Source organism: Eptesicus fuscus, chromosome 22 (genome assembly GCF_027574615.1).
Source record: "Eptesicus fuscus isolate TK198812 chromosome 22, DD_ASM_mEF_20220401, whole genome shotgun sequence".
NCBI classification, from domain to species: domain Eukaryota; kingdom Metazoa; phylum Chordata; class Mammalia; order Chiroptera; family Vespertilionidae; genus Eptesicus; species Eptesicus fuscus.
The window spans coordinates 14,930,353-14,953,195 of NC_072494.1; the positions used below are offsets into that span (position 1 = coordinate 14,930,353).

The 22,843-nt window shown below is 40.3% G+C and overlaps 1 protein-coding gene and 1 non-coding gene across 4 annotated transcripts in view; one reads left to right on the plus strand and one right to left on the minus strand.

The window, feature by feature from the left end:
• NUP210L (nucleoporin 210 like) overlaps positions 1-22,366 on the minus strand; it is a 58,403-nt gene extending 36,037 nt beyond the window's left edge. For all 3 annotated transcript variants that reach the window (XM_054712209.1, XM_054712208.1, XM_054712210.1), the window contains exons 1-14: positions 21,993-22,366; positions 19,528-19,664; positions 15,132-15,263; positions 14,119-14,212; positions 12,649-12,799; positions 10,382-10,514; positions 9,545-9,703; positions 7,077-7,145; positions 6,246-6,352; positions 5,389-5,529; positions 3,898-4,035; positions 3,050-3,205; positions 591-789; positions 88-233 (exon numbers count right to left, since the gene is read on the minus strand). In XM_054712209.1, the coding sequence (XP_054568184.1) occupies positions 88-233; positions 591-789; positions 3,050-3,205; positions 3,898-4,035; positions 5,389-5,529; positions 6,246-6,352; positions 7,077-7,145; positions 9,545-9,703; positions 10,382-10,514; positions 12,649-12,799; positions 14,119-14,212; positions 15,132-15,263; positions 19,528-19,664; positions 21,993-22,192 (1,962 nt within the window). In that variant the 5' untranslated portion in view covers positions 22,193-22,366. The remainder of the gene's footprint in view (positions 1-87; positions 234-590; positions 790-3,049; positions 3,206-3,897; positions 4,036-5,388; positions 5,530-6,245; positions 6,353-7,076; positions 7,146-9,544; positions 9,704-10,381; positions 10,515-12,648; positions 12,800-14,118; positions 14,213-15,131; positions 15,264-19,527; positions 19,665-21,992) is intronic.
• Positions 16,041-16,147, plus strand: LOC129148045 (U6 spliceosomal RNA). The gene has a single exon (XR_008555235.1). It is a non-coding gene; the product is annotated as a U6 spliceosomal RNA (small nuclear RNA).
• Positions 22,367-22,843: the final 477 nt, after the last annotated feature.

The window sequence follows — 22,843 nt, forward strand, 5'->3', positions numbered from 1 at the left end:
CAGTGATCTTTAATAGAGATCACAGGCAGCTAAGAAGCCCCTAAGCAGACACAGTGGAGTCCAGTTCCTTACCATAAAATATCTCACCTTTAGGGGGTCATAAGCAGCGAATGTGGCACTGCTTTCCATGTCCTCTCCACACTCAGTTACACGCACTGCTAACAGAGCATGACCCAGAGATTTGGCTGCTACATGTGTACTGGAACAGTGCTTTGGTCCTGGTCTTTGAATACCTGCAAATCAAATAGTATGACTTCAGTAGGGTTACAAGCACTCAGTTCTCAAGGAAATCAGTCTATAGAAATAAAAGAATCGCCCTGGCCGGTGTGGCTCAGTTGTTTGGGCGTCATTCCATGCATCAAAGGGCCTCGGGTTCAATTTCCATCTGGGCACATACCCAGGTTGCAGGCTTCATCCCCAGTAGGGGGCATTCAGGAGGCACTTACTACAAGGGCAGTTGACAGAACAAACCAAAGTATTGTAAAGAAAGGTAATACGTGAATTTATAATATAATTTGTAGTTTCTGAATTGATGATTTGTCCTTTAATTCTAAGACAAAGAAAGAAGAATATAAAAAACTTACTCTCACCTTCTTTGAAAAGAGTAAAAACTCCTTGCTTATCCATGTGTAGATCCAAGGATAAAAGAGAGCAGTCTGAGAATGCGATGGCCTCACTGGTCTCCTTATTTACGTGATACATAGCAATGGGGATTTCTATAAGCTGGCCAATCTCCACATCAGCACGATATGGTAACAGTTCAATTTTGTTCAGTTTCAGGACATATATCTAGAGGGAAAAAATTAATCATTCAAGAAAGTTATGTCAGCCCAGCCAGCGTGGCTCAGTGGTTGAGCATCAAGTTATGAACCAAAAAGTCATGGTTCGATTTCCAGTCAGCACACATGCCCAGGTTGTGGGCTTGGTCCCCAGTGGGAGGCATGCAGGAGGCAGCCAATAGATGCTTCTCTTTCATCATTGATGTTTCTATCTCTCTCCCCCTCTCCCTTCTTCTCTGAAATCAATAAAAATATATTTTTAAAAGTCTTAGATTAGTGGTTCACAAACTGCAGCTCACGAGCCACATGCGAATCTTTGGCCCCTTAAGTGTGGCTCTTCCACAAAATACCACGGCCTGGGCTAGTCTATTTTGAAGAAGTGGCGTTAGAAGAAGTTTAAGTTTAAAAAATTTGGCTCTCAAAAGAAATTTCAATCATTGTACTGTTGATATTTGGCTCTGTTGACTAATGAGTTTGCTGACCACTGTCTTAGATGAAAGCATTCCTTAAATATTTAAATACAGGAATACATGAACATATATGTGTGTTTTATATACAATATGCATGCACATGTGTGTATGTGTAGTAGGTGCTGAATATGTCACTCATTTCTTTTTATTTTAATTTTTTAATATGTATTTTTTTATTGATTTCAGAGAGGAAGGGAGAGGGAGAGAGACAGAAACATCAATGATGAGAGAAAATCATTGATCAGCTGTCTCCTGCACACCCCCTACTGGGGATTGAGCCCGCAACTCCACCCTTGACTGGAATCGAACAATGTGCCCTTGACTGAAATCGAACCTGGGACCCTTTAGTCTGCAAGCCGACACTCTATCCACTGAGCTAAACCAGCTAGGGCTTATTTTAATTTTTTTAAAATATTTTTTTAGCCCTAACTGGTTTGGCTCAGTGGATGGAGCATCAGTCTGCAGACTGAAGGGTCCCGGGTTCGATTCTGGTCAAGGGCATGTACCTTGGTTGCAGGCACATCCCCAGTAGGGGGTGTGCAGGAGGCAGCTGATTGATGTTTCTCTCTCATCGATGCTTCTAACTCTCTATCCCTCTCCCTTCCTCTCTGTAAAAATCAATAAAATATATATTTTTAAAAATATGTTTTTAGGTCCTAGCCAGCTTGGCTCAGTGGATGAAGTGTCGGCCTATGGAATGAAGGGTCCTGGGCTCGATTTGGCCAAGGGCACATGCCGGGGATACGGGCTTGATCCCAGTGGAGGACATGCATGAGGCAGCCAATCAATGATTCTCTTTCATCACTGATGTTTCTTTTTTTTTTTTTTAAATCAGCTTTCCTTTTTTATTTTATTTTTAAAATATATTTTTATTGATTTCAGAGAGGGAGAGAGAGAGATAGAAACATCAATGATGAGAATCATTGATCAGCTGCCTTTTGCACGCCCCCTACTGAGGATCGAGCCCGCAACCCGGGCATGTGCCCTTGACCGGAATCGAACCTGGGACCTGTCAGTCCCCAGGCCTATGCTCTATCCACTGAGCCAAATTGGCTAGGGCATCACTGATGTTTCTATCTCTCTCTCCCTCTCCCTTCCTCTCTGAAATCAATAAAAATATATATTTAAAACAAAAAAAATAATATTTTTATTTGTTTACTATATGGCCCTTTACAGAAAAAGTTTGCTCACCTCTAATATAGATCAATTCCTCTTTCTTGATAGCTTTAAAATTTTTTTATTTATTGATTTGAGAGAGAGAGAGGAAGGTGGGAGAGAGAGAGAAAAAGAGAGTGGGAAATATCAATTTGTTGTTCCACTTATTTCATGCATTCATTGGTTGATTCTTTTTTTTTTTTTGTTAAATACGTTTCACTGATTTTTTACAGAGAGGAAGGGAGAGGGATAGAGAGTTAGAAACATTGATCAGCTGCCTCCTGCACACCTCCCACTGGGGATGTGCCCACAACCAAGGTACATGCCCCTGACTGGAATCAAACCTGGGACCCTCCAGTCCACAGGCCAACATTCTATCCACTGAGCCAAACCGGTCGATTCTTATATATTCTTTTATGTGCCCTGACTGGAGATGGAACCCACAACCTTGGCATATTGGGATGATGCTCTAACTAACTGAGCTACCGGGCAGGGCCATATCTTTTTAAAAAGATCTTTTATTTTGTCTTTGCTTAAATGTGTTACTGTACTTAAATTTAGACAGCAAAAAAAGAAAAGAGAAGAAATAAATTTAGGCAGTAGTATCTCAGGAGTAATAAGAAGGTTCTTTGGAGAGTTGTTTACCTTCATTTCTCCGTATCGAAAAGGATTTTGTACATCTCGGGCCACAACAGTACTGTTGCCTCTGACCTGACCAGCAGTCACCACTCCTTTTGTGGTTACCATAGCCACTGTTTCATTAGAAGAGGCCCAGGTGAAGTTGCCACTGCCACCCTCTACCTGTGAAAAAATACCACCTTATATTTAATTACTATAGGAGAAAAATGTAATTTACATGGAGACGTAAAATGTGGTAAAGTTTGAGAAATACTAAAAATATATAATGAATTATTTCTGGACACATGAGGAAACTGATGTCCTAGTAAAAAGGGGAAAATAAATGCTAAAAGGAGATTATTAATGGCAGTGTCACAAAATGTCAAAAAGGGCACAAAGAAGCTTAATAAAACTGATAAAACTCACAAGGAGCCCGGCTGGTGGGGTTCAGTGGTTAAGTGTTGACCCATGAACCAGGAGGTCACGGTTCGGTTCCAGGTCAGAGCACATGCCTGGTTTGCCAGCTCGATCCCCAATAGGGGGCATGCAGGAGGCAGCCAATTGATGCTTCTCTTTCATCTTTGATATTTCTATCTCTCTCCCTCTCCCTTCATCTTTCTCTAAAATAACTAAAAACATATTTAGGAAAAAAAAAACTCACAAGGAAAGAATAAATGGAGGAGAGACAGAAAGTATACCGAGTTTTGTAAGGATGACACTATTCAAGAGCATAATTTGGTTGTCACCAAAAAATCTGAGTTATACTATTAGGACTAGGGGGAAATGAATTTAACATTAGCCAAATTTCAAAAAATTAAGCTATCACAGAAACTGAATTATCTCTTTGTGAAACCTCATTTTATAAGACAATATACCTGTACTTTATAACGATATAACATTCCCATAGGATAATGAGGAAATGCCAAGTAGTTGGGGGTAAGCTTGATGGGTAAATAAATCTTCACTTCTTGCTGATGTACAATTGGAAGTTTTATAGGCTGAATATTTTTATTCTAGAAGAGCAGAAAAAAGGGAGCAAAAGAGCTTTTATGAGGATTCTTCATATAATACACATTCATATTCAAAGCACCAGAACATGGTGTGCTAATGAATTACTCAACCAGTTTCTATATATAAAAGAAACAAATGTCCCTATTCATTAAAGAAGCACAACTACTGTGGTTCATTAATAATGAAAGGAATTTTGCTAAATCCAAAATAAGTATCACAATCAGGGAAACTAGTTAAAGTTTCCTGAAATAAAATTTTTATCAACATAGGGAAGGAAATCATAATTTCAGAAAGAAAGACACTTCAACACTCATCAGTTAAGTACATGAACTCTAAAGGCAAAGGGATATTACAAACTATTCATAATAAAAGAAAGAGAACATTTTGCCCTAACTGGTTTGGCTCAGTGGATAGAGCGTCAGCCTTCGGACTGAAAGGTCCCAGGTTCGATTCTGGTCAAGGGCATGTACCTTGGTTGTGGGCACATCCCCAGTAGGGGGTGTGCAGGAGGCGGCTGATCGATGTTTCTCTCTCATTGATGTTTCTAACTCTCTATCCCTCTCCCTTTCCTCTCTGTAAAAAAATCAATAAAATATATATATATTTATTTTTTTAAAAAAAAAAGAAAAAGAAAGAGAACATCTAAAGATGCTGGGGGGAGCCCAGCCGGCGTGGCTCAGTGATTGAGCGCTGACCTCTGAACCAGGAGGTCATGGTTCAATTCCCAGTCAGGGCACATGCCCAGGTTGCAGGCTCGATATCCAGTAGGGGGCATGCAGGAGGCAGACAATCAATAATTCTCTCTCATCATTGATATTACTCTCTCTTTCTCCCTCTTCCTCCCTCTCTGAAACCAATAAAAACATATAAAGGAACTTCAAGTTATATAAATATACAATAACCATAAAATGTAGATACATGCAATAACGCAGATTGGAATAGAAAATTTATAGAGGTATAAACTACTAAGTATACTGTTTATCAGTTTTTTTGGTGTTTTTTTATCCTTACCTAAGGATATGTTTATTGATTTTAGAGAGAGAAGAAGGGAGAAAGAAGAGAGGGATAGAGAGAAACATCGATGTGGGAGGCAAGAGTTGTCTCTTGTATACCCCATGACTCGAGATCAACCCATAACCTAGATATGTGTGCCCTGACTGAAAATCGAACCCATACCCTTTTGGTGTATGGGACCATGCTCCAACCAACTGAGCCACACGACCAGAGCTGTTTATCAGTTTTTTATTTTTTGTGAAAGATAAAGGTGGGATATGCCATATATATGCTTGCAAAACAAGAAGTTACCAAGATTCATCAGTATTCTCAGAACTCAAAGAAGTCCTTTTAGTTCCTACCTGGGAAATGATGGAAGTCAGGGATGCATTTATCACCACAACACCATCTTTTAGGGTTTTCACTACGTGGTAAGATCCATTCACAGTCGTTAGCTGCTCTTCAAAGTACTCCCTTAGGAACTGGCATGTAATCCTGACATTCTGAAAATCAGCCCAACAGCAACACAAACCTGAAGAAATGCTTTTTCCCTAAAGCCATCTTAATCCCAAAGCATTAAAGAAAGAGAAAAAAAGTGTGGCTCTGCATTCTGGGGATAAAGAAATAAAAACAGGGGACTCTTTCACCCTCCCCACGTGGGAGCCTATACTTGTTCTTCAATAAAATCTCCACCTTTGCTATTAAAAATAAATAAATAAAAACAAAATTTTTGCTCTGCCTCATGGAAATTCTAAGTCGGAAAGATGTAATTCTAATGTGGTGCTAGTTTTTGAAAGATTCACTAATGGCAAGTAATCAGAAATAGAAGGAGTCCAAGCTGAAGTAAATTTTAGTGGGATGTGCCATTCCATAAGTTGACAGTGGGGGCGGGGGGAGAGGGGAAATGCTGGAGAGTGAATAGAACACTTCATCTGATGTTCACACTACTGCTCTCACCCTATAATACTGTGCTAACCATCTCTGAAGTGAAGCTGTAGAATGAGGATCCCCTCCAAAGTATTATCACTTCAGTTCTTTCCTAGAATTCTGACCAAATTATATATTTTACTTCTGGCTTAGCATTCCTCAAGGACAGAACTATTTAATAATAATAATAATAATAATAATGAAGTAGTAACTTGCATTTCCAAAGGTAAAATCTGGAAGCAAAAGCAAATAAAAAGGTACAAGGGGCTAGAAAAATACAAGAGAGACTCACATCTGAAATATAGACCTTTGTGCTGCTTTTATCAAACACTTCTACCGTGATGACATACACCTGTCCCACCTCTAGACTCCATCGGCCTCCAGGCTGGACTGTGAAACCTACATACACATCAAGAAACAAAAATATTAGGAGAGTTTCCAAAGTAGATCCTGCAGTTCACTCTATCAAATTGTATAACAATCTGGGGTTCCAAAGATGCTGGCTTAACTGAGCTCAGGTACAAAGAAATACTCCCAGTTATATCTGCACATAAAAACAAACCACAATTGTCAGGCAAGATTTTAGGTTCTTTCAGTTAGACTCATTGTTTCAAATGGTCTAAAGACATTCAGATTCTCTCTTTCTCCTTTTTTTAATCCTCACCTGAGGGTATTTTTCCATTGTTTTTAGAGAGAGTGGAAGACAGAGGGAAAGACAGAGAAATAACGATGTGAGAGAAACACATTAATTGATTGTCTCCTGCAAAGCCCCGACCAGGGCCCCAGCCCTGCTCCTGACTGGAATCGAACCCAGGATCTTTCAGTCCACAGGCCAACACTCTATCCACTGAATCAAACCGGATAGAGCGACATTTGGATTCTTTTTCTCTTGTATAAAGTCTCTTTTCCTAACCCAATATTGTATTACATGGATCTTTATATTTTCCACAATCTGCTTCACTCTTACAGATAGCATATAACCAGAACAATGTATGAAAAAATGTCAAAGTAAGGTTGAATTTGTAGTTAATTAGGTCTCAAAATGAAGGTTAAAGAAGCGCTATCATTTTCAATATGTTCATTTTAGCTATTCAGCTTTCAGAAAATCGTTATCTAAAAATACCTAAAAATCCAGGTTGCACAACATATATGGTGCAATTTGGAAGTCCAGACACAGAGCGCATATGGACATCTTAATTTTTGCTTAAGGAAATCATATAAGCCAAAGTTGGGTGAAAAGAGAAATGTGTGCTACACCAAAGGGAAAAAAAATGAACCCACAAACAAAACTTCTACCTTTAACTATCCCTTGAAAAGCAAAAACCTAAATGTGTACACTTCTGAGAAAAATATGAGGGACTCAATAATCACATGAATCAGGTATTCTTGAATTTCAAATTTGAGAAAAATGGAATGAGAGAAAAAAGGCCATGCTCCACGCTTTTAATATTCATTTAGCTGCAGGACCCTTTTTCCAAATAAACTTACACCGAAGCCCATTATGGAAAGCAGGACAAAGTGGCATGGCTCTGGTTGAAGGAATGAACAGGGTGATAGAGGAATAGGGAGAGGCATGACTTGCCATTCAGCCTTGAGCTCTGCAGACTTTTAAAAAACCAACTAATTGAGGCACTCTCCCTTCTGGGAGCACACACGCCTTTCTTCCCTCGCAGGTGTGCATCTCCTAAACTCTAATGGTCCCCATGAGACTTGCAACCAGGGGAGCAATGGGCAGCAGCAGCTCGTCCTGGACTAACCCCCTGAGCCTGTCTCCAAGGCCCCCTTTTCTCTGACTTTCTAGACAGTAAAGCAGCCCTGCCTAGGATCTCCTGTTGCTTCTTCTACCCTAAGCCCTTCCTTGTTTCACTGTCCCCAGCTTTAATAAATGTCCTCTTTCTAAAAAAAAATAAAAAATCATGAATTGATTTTCTAATATCTGCAGCAAATCTGTAACACCAAAATGCTTTCTCCTTCCCACTGAAGTTACTTCTGGGTCACTTATACACCATACTACCCATTATCCTCTTCATTTGAAGTTAAATTCTAGCAGATATACAAATTTATTCTTCTACCCATCTTTACAGGTCTAATTAGGAACATAATTCCCTCTCAAAAATATACTGCATCCACAAGCTAAGCAAAAAGTATTTCTAGACTTTCTTGTTTATACTACCTTTTTCCCCCTTTGTTTTTCAATTAAGATTTAAAAAATAAAAAAAAGTATTTCTGCTCTGAGAAACATATAACTGAAAACAGAAAACTCATTAATTCAAAGTACACTAATTTAGAAATTGTATTAATTCCATTCACTAGACAATAATTTCTCACTATATTATCTATAGTGATAACAGAAATAAAATAATATTTACTCTATTTGAAGAATCAAACTTTTATTTTATTTTAAAATGTTTTTTTTAATTGATTTCAGATATAGAAAGGGAGAAGGAGAGAAACATCAATGATGAGAGAGAATCAGCTGCTTCCTGCACACTGCCTACTGGGGATCGAGCCTGCAACCTGGGTATGTGCTCTGACTGGGAATTGAACTGTGAACTCCTGGCTCATAGGTGGACATTCAACCACTGAGCCACACCAGCCGGGTGAACCTTCTCTAAACATGGCAAACATGCTCCTGTTTCAGAACCTTTGCAATTTCTACTTCCTCTTTTACCCAGCTATCCGAATGGCTTACTGCTACAATGTCACCTTATCAAAGACTTCCTTAACTGCCCTGAGTAAAATAGTCTGTATGCCCAGAGCTTAGAATAATGTTGAGCATATGGTATAGGAATATAATATTTGCTGAATAAATTAATTTCTTTCAGATTCAAATATTCAAAAATAGGAAATATTTCAAAATCAAACACTGAGATATGAAATCCAAATGGTTCAATTTTCTGAGAATTTAAATCTTCATTCTGTTTTATTTCCATCAACTTTAATAGAGCTCTATATGTCTCTGTTATATCCTTACAGAGCAGGTTTGGTGAATTTTTAAAAATTCCTCTCAACTTGCCTTGGCCGGGTGGCTCAGTTGGGTGTTAGCATCATCCCATACACCAAAAAGGTTTGGGTTTGATTCCAGTCAGAGCACATATATAGGTTTTGGGTTCAATCCCCTGTTGGGGTGCCTATAGGAGGCAACTGATCCCTGTTTCTCTCTCACATCAATGTTTCTCTCTCCCTCTCTCTCTGTCTCAAATCAATAAAAACATATCTTTGGGTGAGGATTAAAAAAATTACTCTCAACTCAACAAATATTAATCATCTTTTCTCAATTATTCATGTGAAAACAACAAATTAATAAAATGCACACACAAGTTCCTCCAAACTGTTTTCCTCAGTCTCATAATGTGATTGAGGTTGCAAATAATCACTAAAGTCAACAGATACTAAGCTCCATCCAACTACTTCTCTTCTTGTTGTTAGAAAGTATAACAATAATAATTTACAGTTCTTGTTAAAAATAAAACCTATGGAAAATTATGTGTAGTGGTATTATTATCACTCAACAAATTATTTTACCAAGGAGCATTTCTAGCATGCTCAGGGAAAGATATATTGGCAGCTAAAACTTCAACAAAAGGATACTTTTATGTACAAAAATAAGATTAGTTTGGCCCAGTTGAATGGCAGTCACAATGGCTGTTTTCTCATCCAGTAAAGCCACTTTCCCAGAAAAAGATTCATTATGTGCAACTTTATGGTTTTGTAATTCCAGTGTATAATGTTCCAGGGGAAATCCCATCTCTGTAAAACATGAAAGATACATAAATATAATGAGAGCAGCCATTCCAACAGACAATAGTACATTGTTGGATTATAAAAGGAAAATCAAGAAGCAGGCCTAGATAAGAGTATGTACGATCTGTTCCTACTTTACTTTCCACTATGATGAATTTCTACATGTAGCCATTTGGGGAGGGTACTATGAGTTTACTGTTGGTATTACTTGTATTCTTACAAACCAGAAAACTGAGAGTAGCAGAAGGAATCCCCACTAGGTAAGTTAGGAAAGAATTAATATTAATGGAGTCAATGCACACTTTATAAATTCAATGGGATTTTTGGAGTCAATAGAATATTCAGTTTTTAGTTACCGAACTGAGTTTTTCAAGAAACTTTTGCCAAGATAATTCATATCCTTTCTGGTAAAGTTTCTTCCCTTGCCCTGCAGAAGCTAGTAAGTTTTTGGTTGTTTTAATGGAGAACTCATATGCCTATGGTTAGTGAAGCTAAGTAGCCAAACTACAGCATTTAATCTGTTTAAGACATGTCCAGTATCTCTGTCCAGTATTGGCTCTAGGAGAGCAATTAGAGAAAACTTTATTACAAAATCTAAAAGCATGTGCATACATAACGTGGAGCTGCTTCTCAGCAGAAAGGATTTGGGAAATGTCAGTCTTAGGAAATGTTAAATCACCTTACCTGTCACTCGTCCCTGAACCATTTTTGCAACCCGGTATTTAATACATGTTCCTACTAAGAGATAAATATCATGGGATGGCACAAGAAATACATTCTCCAAAACAAGCAGACGTATCACTGCTGCTGCCACTTTCTAAAAGAGGAAAAAAATAATTTCCAAACTTGAGGCAAAATCCTCAAGGCCATCTTCCTTGTTAAAAGCTTTATAAAGATTTTTAAAAATGCTTTCCTAATCACAAATCATAATTTCAGTTAGCCATAAAAAATGACCATGAATCTTAATACTATATTAACTTTCTAAGTCATTTACTAACTTTCTAAGTCACTTATTTTCTAAATCACTCAAACTAAGAATGAAAAATGACGAGCCTTCTAAAGGAAAAGAGTAGGTAAATAAAATGACACGTATGCTGAAACGAGAAACGGTAAGATTTCACTGTTAGGCCACAGAAATCCTTTTAACCAACCACGAACTGTCTTTCCAGATTAAGTTGAACATTGATTCTTGTGAAGGCTTACCCAACACAAGGCTAGTAGGCTGCCCTCTAGGATACCTATACACTTGTGTTCCTGCCACTTGCAGTAAATGCTAATCACAAGACAATTTTTTCCCCAAATCTATTTATGCCAGTAGCACTTCTATATATATAAAAGGCTACGTGACTGTCCGACCGTCAGACTGGCTGGTACCTATGATGGGCCCTGACCACCAGGGGGCAGATGCTTAACGCAGGAGCTGCTGAGCTGCAGTGACTTGGCAGAGGCGGTTCATGGGTGATGCACCCCAGAACCAGAGAGGAGGGAGCCCGATTCCTTGCGGGGCAGCACGATTCCACCTTCGGCTGTGGGTTATGTTGTTGCTGTGGCACTGTTAGCTCTGAATCTGGTTTACTGCACACACTTGAGTTTGCGTTCCCCACCCTGTACGGCAGCAACTTTGCAGAGTGCCCTCTCACACTCCGGGACCCCTCGGGGGATGTCGAAGAGCCGGTTTTGGCCCTATCCCCACAGGCCAGACTGAGGGACCCCACCTGCCAGAGGGACCCAGCTCATTCCACAGATGCCCTTCGAGCCACAGTGCCACCACAAGAATTCTAATTAATTTCCTTAGAATGTGCACAAATCCGTGCACTGGGCCACTAGTTTAATTATAAACCACTTAAAAAATAAACCATGAATGCAAAAATAGAACAGTTGTGCCCTAACCAGTTTGGCTCAGTGGACAGAGCGTTGGCCTGCGGACTCAAGGGTCCCAGGTTCGATTCTGGTCAAGGGCATGTACCTTGGTTGCAGGCACATCCCCAGAAGGAGGTGTGCAGGAGGCAGTTGATCGATGTTTCTAACTCTCTATTCCTCTCTGTAAAAAATCAATAAAATATATGGGGGGAAAATAGAACAGTTGTTTCTACAAAAAATTTAAACCTTTCTTTCAATTGATTTGAGAGAGAGAAAAACACACACACATTGATTTTGTGTTCCACTCATTTATGTATTCATTGGTTGATTCTTGTATGTGCCCTGACTGGGGATTGAAACCACAACCTTGGCATATTGAGACTATGCTCTAACCAACTGAAGTGCCAAAAAATTTAAAAGTTTTGAAAAGTTAAAAGCAAACTGCTAAAATGTGCTATTAAATTGGGTTTAGGTGAGAAATGTAAAAATCCTTGAAAAATATGGAATAATGTATTCAAATTGCTTCACAAGTCTGATTTTTCACTTTACTATAAAATGAAAAGAAGAAACTAGAAACCAATTTATACAAGAAACAGTATGTATAGTTCTAACCAGTGAACTCATGATCAAAGAAAGGATTGGTGAATAAAATGCAGTTATAGCCCGGCCAGCATGGCTCAGTGGTTGAGTGTCAACCTATGAACCAGGAGGTTGAGGTTCAATTCCAGGTCAGGGCACATGTCCGGGTTGGGGCTCCATATCTAGTGGGGTGTGTGCGGGAGGCAGCCAATCAATGAGTCTCATCACTGATGTTTCTCTCTCTTCCTCTATGAAATAAATAAAAATATTTTAATGCATTTATATGTTTTTACAGAAAACAGCAGTTGTATTTGTAATAGGTAACAAAATGTTTAAGGAAGACAAGTGTTGTTTTTTATGTTTACCCACTTCAAATGATTTTTTCAATTAAATGACTATTAGCCCAAATTATATCAGGTTAGATAGAAAGCTTCTATTATAGATAAACATAAGAAACTATATTTTATGTAGGCAAGACTAGTAAATGACAGTTTATAGCACAAACTTTTTACCTTATAAAATGGTTCCAAAATTTGAACTTTTACAACGGCTGCACCAGTTCTAATCCCAGACACCAAAATGATATCTCCTTGTTTCCCTTCTTTCTCCATCTCAGTTATATACGCTGGAGGAGAGTACTCTGCTTCCGAGTATTTTAGAATCCTAAAGAAATTTAAAATAGGGTTTGTTTCTAATAGAATCAAATAATCAGTCTTCTTCCAAAAGGCACTAAGCAACTTTAAACCTAGACTCTTCAATCTCTATACAGTATAAAAAGTTGTGTTATGTTTTTTTGTTGTTAACCTTCACCCAAGGATTTTTTTCCATTGATTTAAAAAATATATATTTTTTATGGATTTCAGAGAGGAAGAGAGAGATAGAAACATCAATGATGAGATAGAATCATTGACTGGCTGCTGCCTCCTGTACACCCCCTACTGGGAATTGAGCCCACAACCTGGGCATGTGCCCTTGACTGGAATTGAACGTGGGACCCTTCAGACCACAGGCTGATGCTGTATCCACTGAACCAAACCAGCTAGGGCTCCATTGATTTTTTAGAGAGAGTGGAAGGGATGGAGGAAGGGGAGTGGAGGGGAAAAGAGAGAGAAAGAGAGACATCGACTGGCTGCCTCCCGCAGGCGCCCAACCAGGTTCATGCCCTTGACCAGGATCGAACCTGCAACCAGGTTCATGCCCTTGACCAGGAATCAAATCCGAGACCCTTCAGTGCTAGCTCAGCGCTCTAACCACTGAACACACTGGCCAGGGCAAAAGTTTTAACGTTTTTTTTCCCCACAAGGACTAGATAGAAGAAAAGTATTTAATGTGCCTCTGGCTAAAATTGTTGTTGGACTAAAACTTGGATGGTCTCAGAACTACTTCTTGGTACTGAAGAAAAAATTTCATACTATTTTTCCCACTTACTGGATTTCAGCATGTGCAAATAGCTTAAAAAACAAAACAGCCAGAACATATACCTGACTCAAATAATCTACATATATATAAAAGGCTAATATAAAAAATTTGCCCTCAGGAGTTCAACCGGGAGACCTAGAGTTCGATCGCTCGTTATGACATGTGCTGACCATCAGGGGGCAGTGTGGAACAAAGGAAGGCTCCGGCTGGCAGCCAGAAGACCCCGATAGGTCCTGATCGCCAGCCAGGCCTAGGGACCCTACCAGTGTACAAATTTTGTGCACCGGGCCTCTAGATGTACATACTAGCAATCCTGAATGCATGAACTCCTTTGCAGTTCATCAAATTAAACTATCATAATGGTACCCTATATCCATACCATACTATATCCTGCATCCTACTGTATCAGAGACATCCCCCCACCTGGTAAATTTATCTGTTCCAAAGAAGTCAGACAGAAGTCAGACAGCAGGATTAATGCCCTTACAAATGGTTGTTCAGTGTACCACAAAGGCAGAGGTCTCCTTTAGAGTCAGATGGTATATGTTAGGTTGCAGGGTTACCTAATTTTGTTAGACAGTTCTCCTCTTGATGATTCGTTGTCCTTGGCAATGCTCCACTCAAACATCATCCCTGCCAAACTACTAAAAGTATTTCCTGTAGATCAAGTCAAATGCAGACAAGACAGAATCACATGCTCAAAACCATTCAGGTATCTTAACTAAAAAGGAAAACCTAACTAGAAAATTACTTTTGGGCCTTTTTCATGAACAAATAGGAACACTTGTCATTAATTAATTAAAATACATATACCAGGAAGATCCCTATATAAATAATATAAGTGCTATTGCTGCACAAACTTTCTGACAGTAAAAAGAACTCAAAATGACTAGCTTCTGGTGGACAAAAATTATGCCACTTTTTCTGTTTCTCTTTACCTAAAGGCCACCTTGTAGTCTACCTCATAGGAGGTAGACAGGAATCCCTAAATTCTGGTCCCTTCAACAAAAATTTTATAAAATTGAGAGTCTAGAATAATTTAATACATTCACTCTTCAGACTTAAAAAACTATTCTTTACTGAATAGTTTAGAAAGAGGCAATAACTTTAAATGTTTTAAATGTATTATAACATCAGCATAGTATATTAAGCTATATAAAACCAGGCTCAAGAAAGACAAATTTAAAATTATAAAACTTTTTCACAGGTTTACATTGAATTTTCCTAGCCTACAGAAAGTGGACTTATCAAAACAGAGCTAGCAATAAATTCTAAAAAAGGGTTCTTAGTTGCTGATTTGGGGATCATCAGCAGAAGCTAAGTGGCAGAATTTGGACATTCAAGAAAACTTCTGAGATAACCAACAATTCAATATAGCAGGAAAATTTTATGAAAGTATTAGCTAGTGTATTGAACCATGCTCAGAATGATTAATTCCTCATGTACATGAGCTTCACATGAGAAAATAAATATTGCTTCCAATCTACTTTTATCTCTCAAGTTTCTGTTTCCAAGTACTAAACATATAGGAGGTATTATTTTAAGTAATTTTGTTGAATCTTCCGAACTTCTTTACCTTCAGCATCCAAGGCCCTCACCATCAGTTCCAGGGGTGAATCGTCTACATAAAGTTCCCGAGTTCGAGATATAATTTCAATGCTATCTATCACATCAACCTTCACATCACAGCGCAGCTCATGGTCAGTCACTGCAATGAATCCAAACACTGAGAACTTAATTCAACAGGTCATGACTCTATTAAATGTCTTAAACACTCAGAATCTTATTCTAAATAGTAGAAAAAAAGAAAGGCTGTAACAGTTGCTTTCAACCTGTGGAAGAAAACAACACAATGACAAAATATAAGAAGTTTTGTTTATAATAAAACACTAGACCAGTGACTCCCAAACACTGATCTACAATGTATGTTTTCATTCATCCATTGAAAAATGAGAAAAAATAATGTAAAATAGCACATAATCAAATGTACTCACTTTAAAGGATTATACTTTATTTTTACATTCTATCTTACTTTTGAAGTGTCAAAATGTTTTTCCTTTTATGAAATTATGGTAATAGATTTTAAAAAATGTATTTAGTTAAGTAAAATGGTTGCAACAATGTCAGTCCTACCAAAAAATTTCTCTCTCTTTATTTTTCCAATTTCCCCCCTTTGGACCATGAGATTAAAAGGCCTGGGAACCATGTATTAGATACAATCAGAGTTCCAGACAATATAGTCATAATGAAATTCATAAACACAAATTGAAACAATACAGAATGAAATGAAGATGAAATAAAACTTGTTTGATACTATCCTTTAACAGCACTTCCCCGTCACATTTACCATGTGTTAGAGGACTGTCTATATAGCCAACCCATTCTGCTGTTGTAAGTATACATTTTTAGATTTAGCTTCATCTTCAAGAAACAAAAAGCAAAGTAACTACAATTTCAATACCTCAAATTAATAATGGATATCAGGGTGCTCACTTTGGCAGCACATATACTAAAGTTGGAACGATACAGAGAAGATTAGCATGGCCCCTGCGCAAGGATGACCTACAAATTCGTAAAACATTCCATGAAAGAAATAAGGAAGGAAGGAAGGAAGGAAGGAAGGAAGGAAGGAAGGAAGGAAGGAAGGAAGGAAGGAAGGAAGGAAGGAAGGAAGTCAGGGGTAAGCTGTGTTACCTAGGTGTAATACAGGTAACTGCCCCTCAAAAACGGCTAAAAAGCATAAAAATGTTATTTCAGTAAAATCTATACTTTCTTCCACAAGAAACATAGAAATTGAATTAATTATCCTGGAACTACTTTATATTTGTAGGGTTCAACAAAACGAGTGTCAGGTTTCTTGTGTCAGAGAAAGAAGCTGATTCCTGGTAGGAGGCAGCCGATCCATGTTTCTCTTCCTCGGGTTCTAATTTAGCTCAACCATCAGGGCTTGTGGTGGTTTTAATATGTTTCCACAGCCCAGCCGGCATGGCTCAGTGGTTGAGCATCGACCTATGAACCAGGAGGTCATGGTTCGATTGCAGTTCAGGGAACATGCCCAGGTTGTGGGCTCGATCCCCCATGTGGGGGGCATGCAGGAGGCAGCTAATCAATGATTCTCTCCCATCATTGATGTTTCTATCTCGCTCTTCCTCTCTGAAATCAATAAAAATATAATTTAAAAAAAATGTGTCCACAAATCCCTTGACACTCCACACTCCAGGAAATGGAGCTTATTTTCTCTCCCTTGGAAAGTGGGCTGAACTTGGTGATTATCTTTAATGAATAGCCTATGGGAAGAGAACAATGGTAACTTTACAGTGGAGAAACCTGGCAGATACTACCTTAAGCAAGTGATCGCTAGTAATAAATCTGCTGATATCATGTACCCCCTGATATACCGCAATGAGAAGGGCTCTTCATTTCTATGGTTTTCTTCCTAAAAATCTATAACCCAGTCTAATCATGAAAAGATACCGGACAGAGTGAAACTGAGACATTCTACAGAATACCAGACCAATACTCTTTCAAGTGTGAAGGTCATGAAAGACATGGAAAGACTGAGAAACTGTCACAGATTAGAGGAGATTAAGAGAAAACATGACAATTTAGTTTAGTAATGTGGTGTCTTGGACTGACTCCTAGAGCAGAAGGGACACGAGTGTAACATTACGGGAAACTGGATGAAGAGTATGTGGGAACTCTTTGCATTATCTGTGCATTTCTTCTAAAATAACTTTCTAAAGTGATTTTAAATCTAAAATTATTTTTAAATAAAATGTTTAAATTTTTATGTTTTTGACTTTTTAAAAAATGTTTTTATTTTTTATTTTTTAGAGGGAGATGGAAAGGAGAGGGAAAGTGCCCATTCCCACTGTCCCCACTCAGGTAGGACACTGAGACTGGCATCGATCATTGGGAGTGTCCACCATCTATGTACACAACTGTATTAATAGCAAAATATTAATTTTGAGCCCCGGCCGGTGTGGCTCAGTTGGTTGAGGGTCATCCCATCCACTGAGCCAAATGGGCTAGGCAGTTCTGGAAATATCTTAACCAGTTCATTTTACTTATACACTAGTGGCCCTGCGCATGAATCCGTGCGCTACTAGCTCGCTGCCGCTTGCCTCAGCTGGCTGCCTGGCCCACCACTGCACAGAGCTCGCTGCCCTGCCCTCGTGCTGATCCGTTCGTTATGCATCACGGCATAACGACCATTTGCATATTACCTCTTTATTATATATATAGGATTCCTTTTTATTAGACATGGTAGTGATGTATAATAAAAATAACCATCGCCGAGGCTGGTTTGGCTCAGTGGATAGAGCGTCGGCCTGCAGACTCAAGGGTCCCAGGTTCGATTCCGGTCGGGGGCATGTGCCTTGGTTGCGGGCACATCCCCAGCGGGGGATGTGCAGGAGGCAGCTGATCGATGTTTCTAGCTCTCTATCCCTCTCTCTTCCTCTCTGTAAAAAATCAATAAAAAATATATATTAAAAGACTTATTATTAAAAAAAATAATAAAAATAACCATCTAACTAAGACAAAGAGTTCTTCAGTAGATATAAATTCTAAATGAAGAAAAGCATAGCTTGGCCCTAGCCAGTTTCGCTCATTGGTTAGAGAGTCAGCCCACAGACTGAAGTGTTCTGGGTTCGATTCCAGTAAAGGGCACTACCTCAGTTGCAGGCTCGATCCCACGACCTGAGGGGCGAGTGCAGGAAGCAATCAATCGATGTGTCTCTCTCACATCGATGTTTCTCTCTCTGTCTCTCCCCCTCCTTTCCACTCTCTGGAAAAAATAACCTCGGATGAGGATTAACAAAAAAGAAAAGAAAAGCATTGTTTGCCCTGACTGGTTTGGCTCAGTGGATAGAGCGACAAGCCTGCGGACTGAAGGGTCCCAGGTTCAATTCCGGTCAAGGGCATGTACCTCAGTTGTGGGCACATCCCCAGTGGGAGGTGTGCAGGAGGCAGCTGATGTTTCTCTCTCATCGATGTTTCTAACTCTCTATCCTTCTCCCTTCCTCTCTGTAAAAAATCAATAAAATATATTTTTTTAAAAAGAAAAGCATTGTTTGTCAACATTTTTCTTTTTTAGTGGTACATAAAATAATAGTGGTACACAAAAATAGCTTTGTAATAGATGTCATATTCAAATATATAAAATATGGTATACCAAGCAACTTGAACTTCTCTTTGATAACATAGCATTGATATATCACTTATCAAAATAGTTAAAAGTCATACAGATACTTCTGGCCTATCAATATGGCAATGAAATGCCAGAAACTCAGGAACACAAAGAGCCCTGCTCTGATTTTGGATACAAATAGCATTTCTTGAGCTGTTCTAGTTTAAAACAGACTGGTGCAGTACTTCCCAAACTTTCGTATGGATGAGAATCACCCAGAAAGCTTGTTTTGGGCCCACCCCAGAGATTCTGATACAGCAGAAGTGAGATGGGGCCTAAGAATGTACCTTTCTCCCCTGGCCAGGGTGGCTCAGTTGCTTGGAGCATTGTCCCGTGCACTGGAAGGTCACCTGTTCGGTTCCTGGTCAAGGCACATACCTAGGTTGCTGTTTCTATCCCCGGTGGGGGCACGTGCATGAGGCAACCAACTGATGTTTCTCTTACCACTTCCATGTTTCTGTGTGTGTGTGTTTTTTTCTTTCTCCCACCCTCCCTCTCTAAAAACAAACAAACAAAACCTCTAACAAGCTCCAAGTGATGCTAATGGTATAGGTTCACCGACCACACTTTGAGAAGTACTAGTCTTTATACTTCTGCCTTTGGCCTTACTCAAGACCAAGCTCAGACCTTAACACTTAAGCTAGTTCTGATAAGTAATTCTTTCCCTCTTGTATCAGGTACCATGCCAGGTGCTGAATATACAAAAAATAAAAAAATAAAATCACAGAATAGGATGCCACAATTATTTTACTGTTACATATTGTGTTTTCTCTCAACATACCTATCTCTCGAGCAAGAATAATACTGCTGAGGCGTACAGGTTGGGTAGATTCAGCAAAAATTACAGCTTTTTGGGAACATAAGATGTCGTTTTCATATAAAGGCTCAACAGTTACTACATCAGGATGGGTGGAATGCCTGCCAGAATAAAATGCTTAAGAGTATGAATGAGAATAAGTGGGTTAACTTTTGGTGGAACACAAATTCTTTTATTTTGTCCATTATTACATACTACCAGGTGTATTTAAATGACCCTGTTCAAAATAGAAACATTACTTAGGAAACAAGATTTAAGTGGGAGAGACTGGCTGAGCCTGTGTGGCTCAGCAGTTGAGCATCCATCTATGAACCAGAAGGTCACGGTTTGATTCCCGGTCAGGGTAATGCCTAGGTTGTGGGTTTGATCCCCAGTGAGGGGCCTGCAGAAGGCAGCCAATCGACGATTCTCTCTCATCATTGATGTTCCTATCTCTCTCTCCCTCTCTGAAATCAATTTAAATTTTTTTTAAAAGATTTAAGTGGGCCGAAACCGGTTTGGCTCAGTGGATAGAGCGTCGATCTTCGGACTGAAAGGTCCCAGATTCGATTCCGGTCAAGGGCATGTACATTGGTTGCGGGCACATCCCCAGTAGGGGGTGTGCAGGAGGCAGCTGGTTGATGTTTCTCTCTCATTGATGTTTCTAGCTCTCTATGTCTCTCCCTTCCTCTCTGTAAAAAAAAAAACAAAAACAATAAAAAAAAAAGATTTAAGTGGGAGAAACTGATCAGAACTGTTTCCCAATGATCCCATGTGCAAAATTACATTCCTCAATATTTAAAATTAGATTGCTACATTCTTCCCTCGGCATGTAAAAATAGGATTGATGTGTTTCCAATAATGAGAGAAGTGGTTTTCTTATACTCTCAGGAATGAGTTTCCTTCAATTCTAGAAACTGGGTTGCTGATATCTTAGATGAAAAAGTTGCTGAAATGATGAGGTCCGAGCTCACTTAAAAAAAGGTCATTAATACTTTTGGATGGATGGAATGGCTTTCAATGCTGGAAAGATTCCTTGCATCATCCTCTCAATCAGGAAATACATCACACTGGGTTATCTTACAATTATACTTCCCTTATACTTCCTTGTGAAGTGGGATGTGAACTTCTTACGCTCTAAACAAACCTTAGTGCTCTTAGGAGAGGGGTGGGGAACATCTGGCCCGAGGGCTGTAGAAGGCCCCTGCAAGACTTTGGTGTGGCCCTGCCAAGGCATTAGGGTGAGTTAATTAAATGTTTGACCAAATATAGTAAGCTAATTTTTTAAAATTATATTTTTATTGATTTCTGAGAGGAAGGGAGAAGGAGAGCAACCCGGGCATGTGCCCTGACCAGGAATCCAACCGCCACTTCCTGGTTCATAGGTCCCTGCTCAACGGCTGAGCCACACCAGGCAGGTGTTGATACTTCTGTGTGGCCCACGAATGATGTTATAAATATCCAAATGACCCTTGGCAGAAAAAAGGTTCCCCACCCCTGTCTTAGGAGATGGTAAGTGGAAATCCACTCCTTTTAGGATGAACCCCTGAGACTCTGAAGCCCAGTTCAGTTAGGTTCCCTCACTGAAGGTCAAGGGTTACTTAGGTAACCTCACAATATACCATTGAGTCCTCCCACCCAAGAAAATCATGTCTTTCCATCCTCAGTCAGAAAATCATCCCTTTAGAGTAGTACCCTTGTCCTCCCCGTTCAGGAGGGTACCGTCCTATAAGGGGGGAGAACATATTACAGGCAGATCTCATCTTCACCCACAATGGATCTTTTCATTTGCAGGAAGTTTGTACTTCGTGGTCTCTGGGCCTCAGTTCCCTCATCTGTAAAATAGGACTAATCGTACTTACTTCACAAGACTATAAAAATTGAGTTAATACATGCAATGTGCCTAGTTAAGTACACAATAGTTTACGTTTTGAGATGTCTTCACACGGAAGACCCCACCTTAGTTAGTTAGTGGGGACGCTTACACTCCAAGCCTCTCTGCTCCTAGTAAATTCCCTCCGGCCTTTCTCTCTCTAGCTGTGGACCCTGGGGGGGGAAGGGGGGTCCCCACGTTGGTTAGCCCCAATACCAGAGACCTCCCACACAGGGCTTCCGTGGGCTCTAATGGCCACTCCCACAGTGACCCCCGCCCCCCAACACACACACACACACACACACACACACGCACACACACACACACACACGTGGCCAGTGTCTCGTCCTGGGCATGTCTCAGGTAAGAGCCGTGTCCCACGTAGCCTTCGGGTCTCCCACGCGAGGGTAGGCCACGCGGGAATCTGGCCACTCCACTCCCACCAACACCCCACCTGCCTCCCTCCGGGAAAGCCACCAAGTGGGCACACAGCCTTCCCGCGGCCTCTGACACGGGCGAGCCTCTCCCACCCTCGCTGGGCGGAGTGGGGTGCAGACCAGTGGCCCCGGCCCCTCACCAAGTGTAGCAGCCCCGCTGTGCCTCCAGCGGGAAGGGCACGCGGCCGGACTCCCGGCTGAAGGGCAGCAGCACCTGCGGCACCTTCAGCTTGTTGGCCAGGGCCCCAGGCAGCACCAGCAGCAGCAGCAGGAGGCGGTGTCGGGGCGAGCGGGAGGCCAGGCCCGGGCCTGGGGGCCCCGGTGCCCCGGAGCCGGTCATGGCGCCCGCGGACTCAGGTCCTCTCACCTCGGCGGTCCCGGCCCCACCAGCCAATCCTCGCGCGGAAAGCCAGCGGGAGGCGGGGCCGCCTGGCTGGGAATTGTGGGAACACCTTTCCTCAACGCTCCCGCAAACCAACCTTATGGAAACTTGAGGCACAAACCCAGTTGCCCACTTAAATATTGGAGGGCAGATCTTGTTAATAAATAAAAATCAAAACGTCTAAAAAAACTTTCTCCCAGTTTAATTCTATTGCCTACCTTGTTATTTGGCCCCTAAGCCCACCCCACCTCCAATTTTTTTTTTTGGGGGGGGGAGAGGGCAGTAATTTCTATGCATTGATCCGTGCCTATTAACGGAAAAATTTCCAGTCTTAAGTATAAACAGCTAGAGCTGGTCGTTGTCTAGGGAGCTGTGTCATTTTACCAGTATGTCAGCTTCACGTCCAGCCTCATGGCCAGGGTGCAGGGAATGCCAGGCACTGGTGTGTCGAAGGCAACTTTGAAAGCTATCCACTCACACAATCTCTAAGCAAATATTAAGAGCACGTCTTTAAAAAATATATATATTTTACTGATTTCAGAGAGGGAGAGGGAGAGGAAGAGGGAGATAGAAACATCAATGACGTGAGAGAATCATTTATCGGCTGCC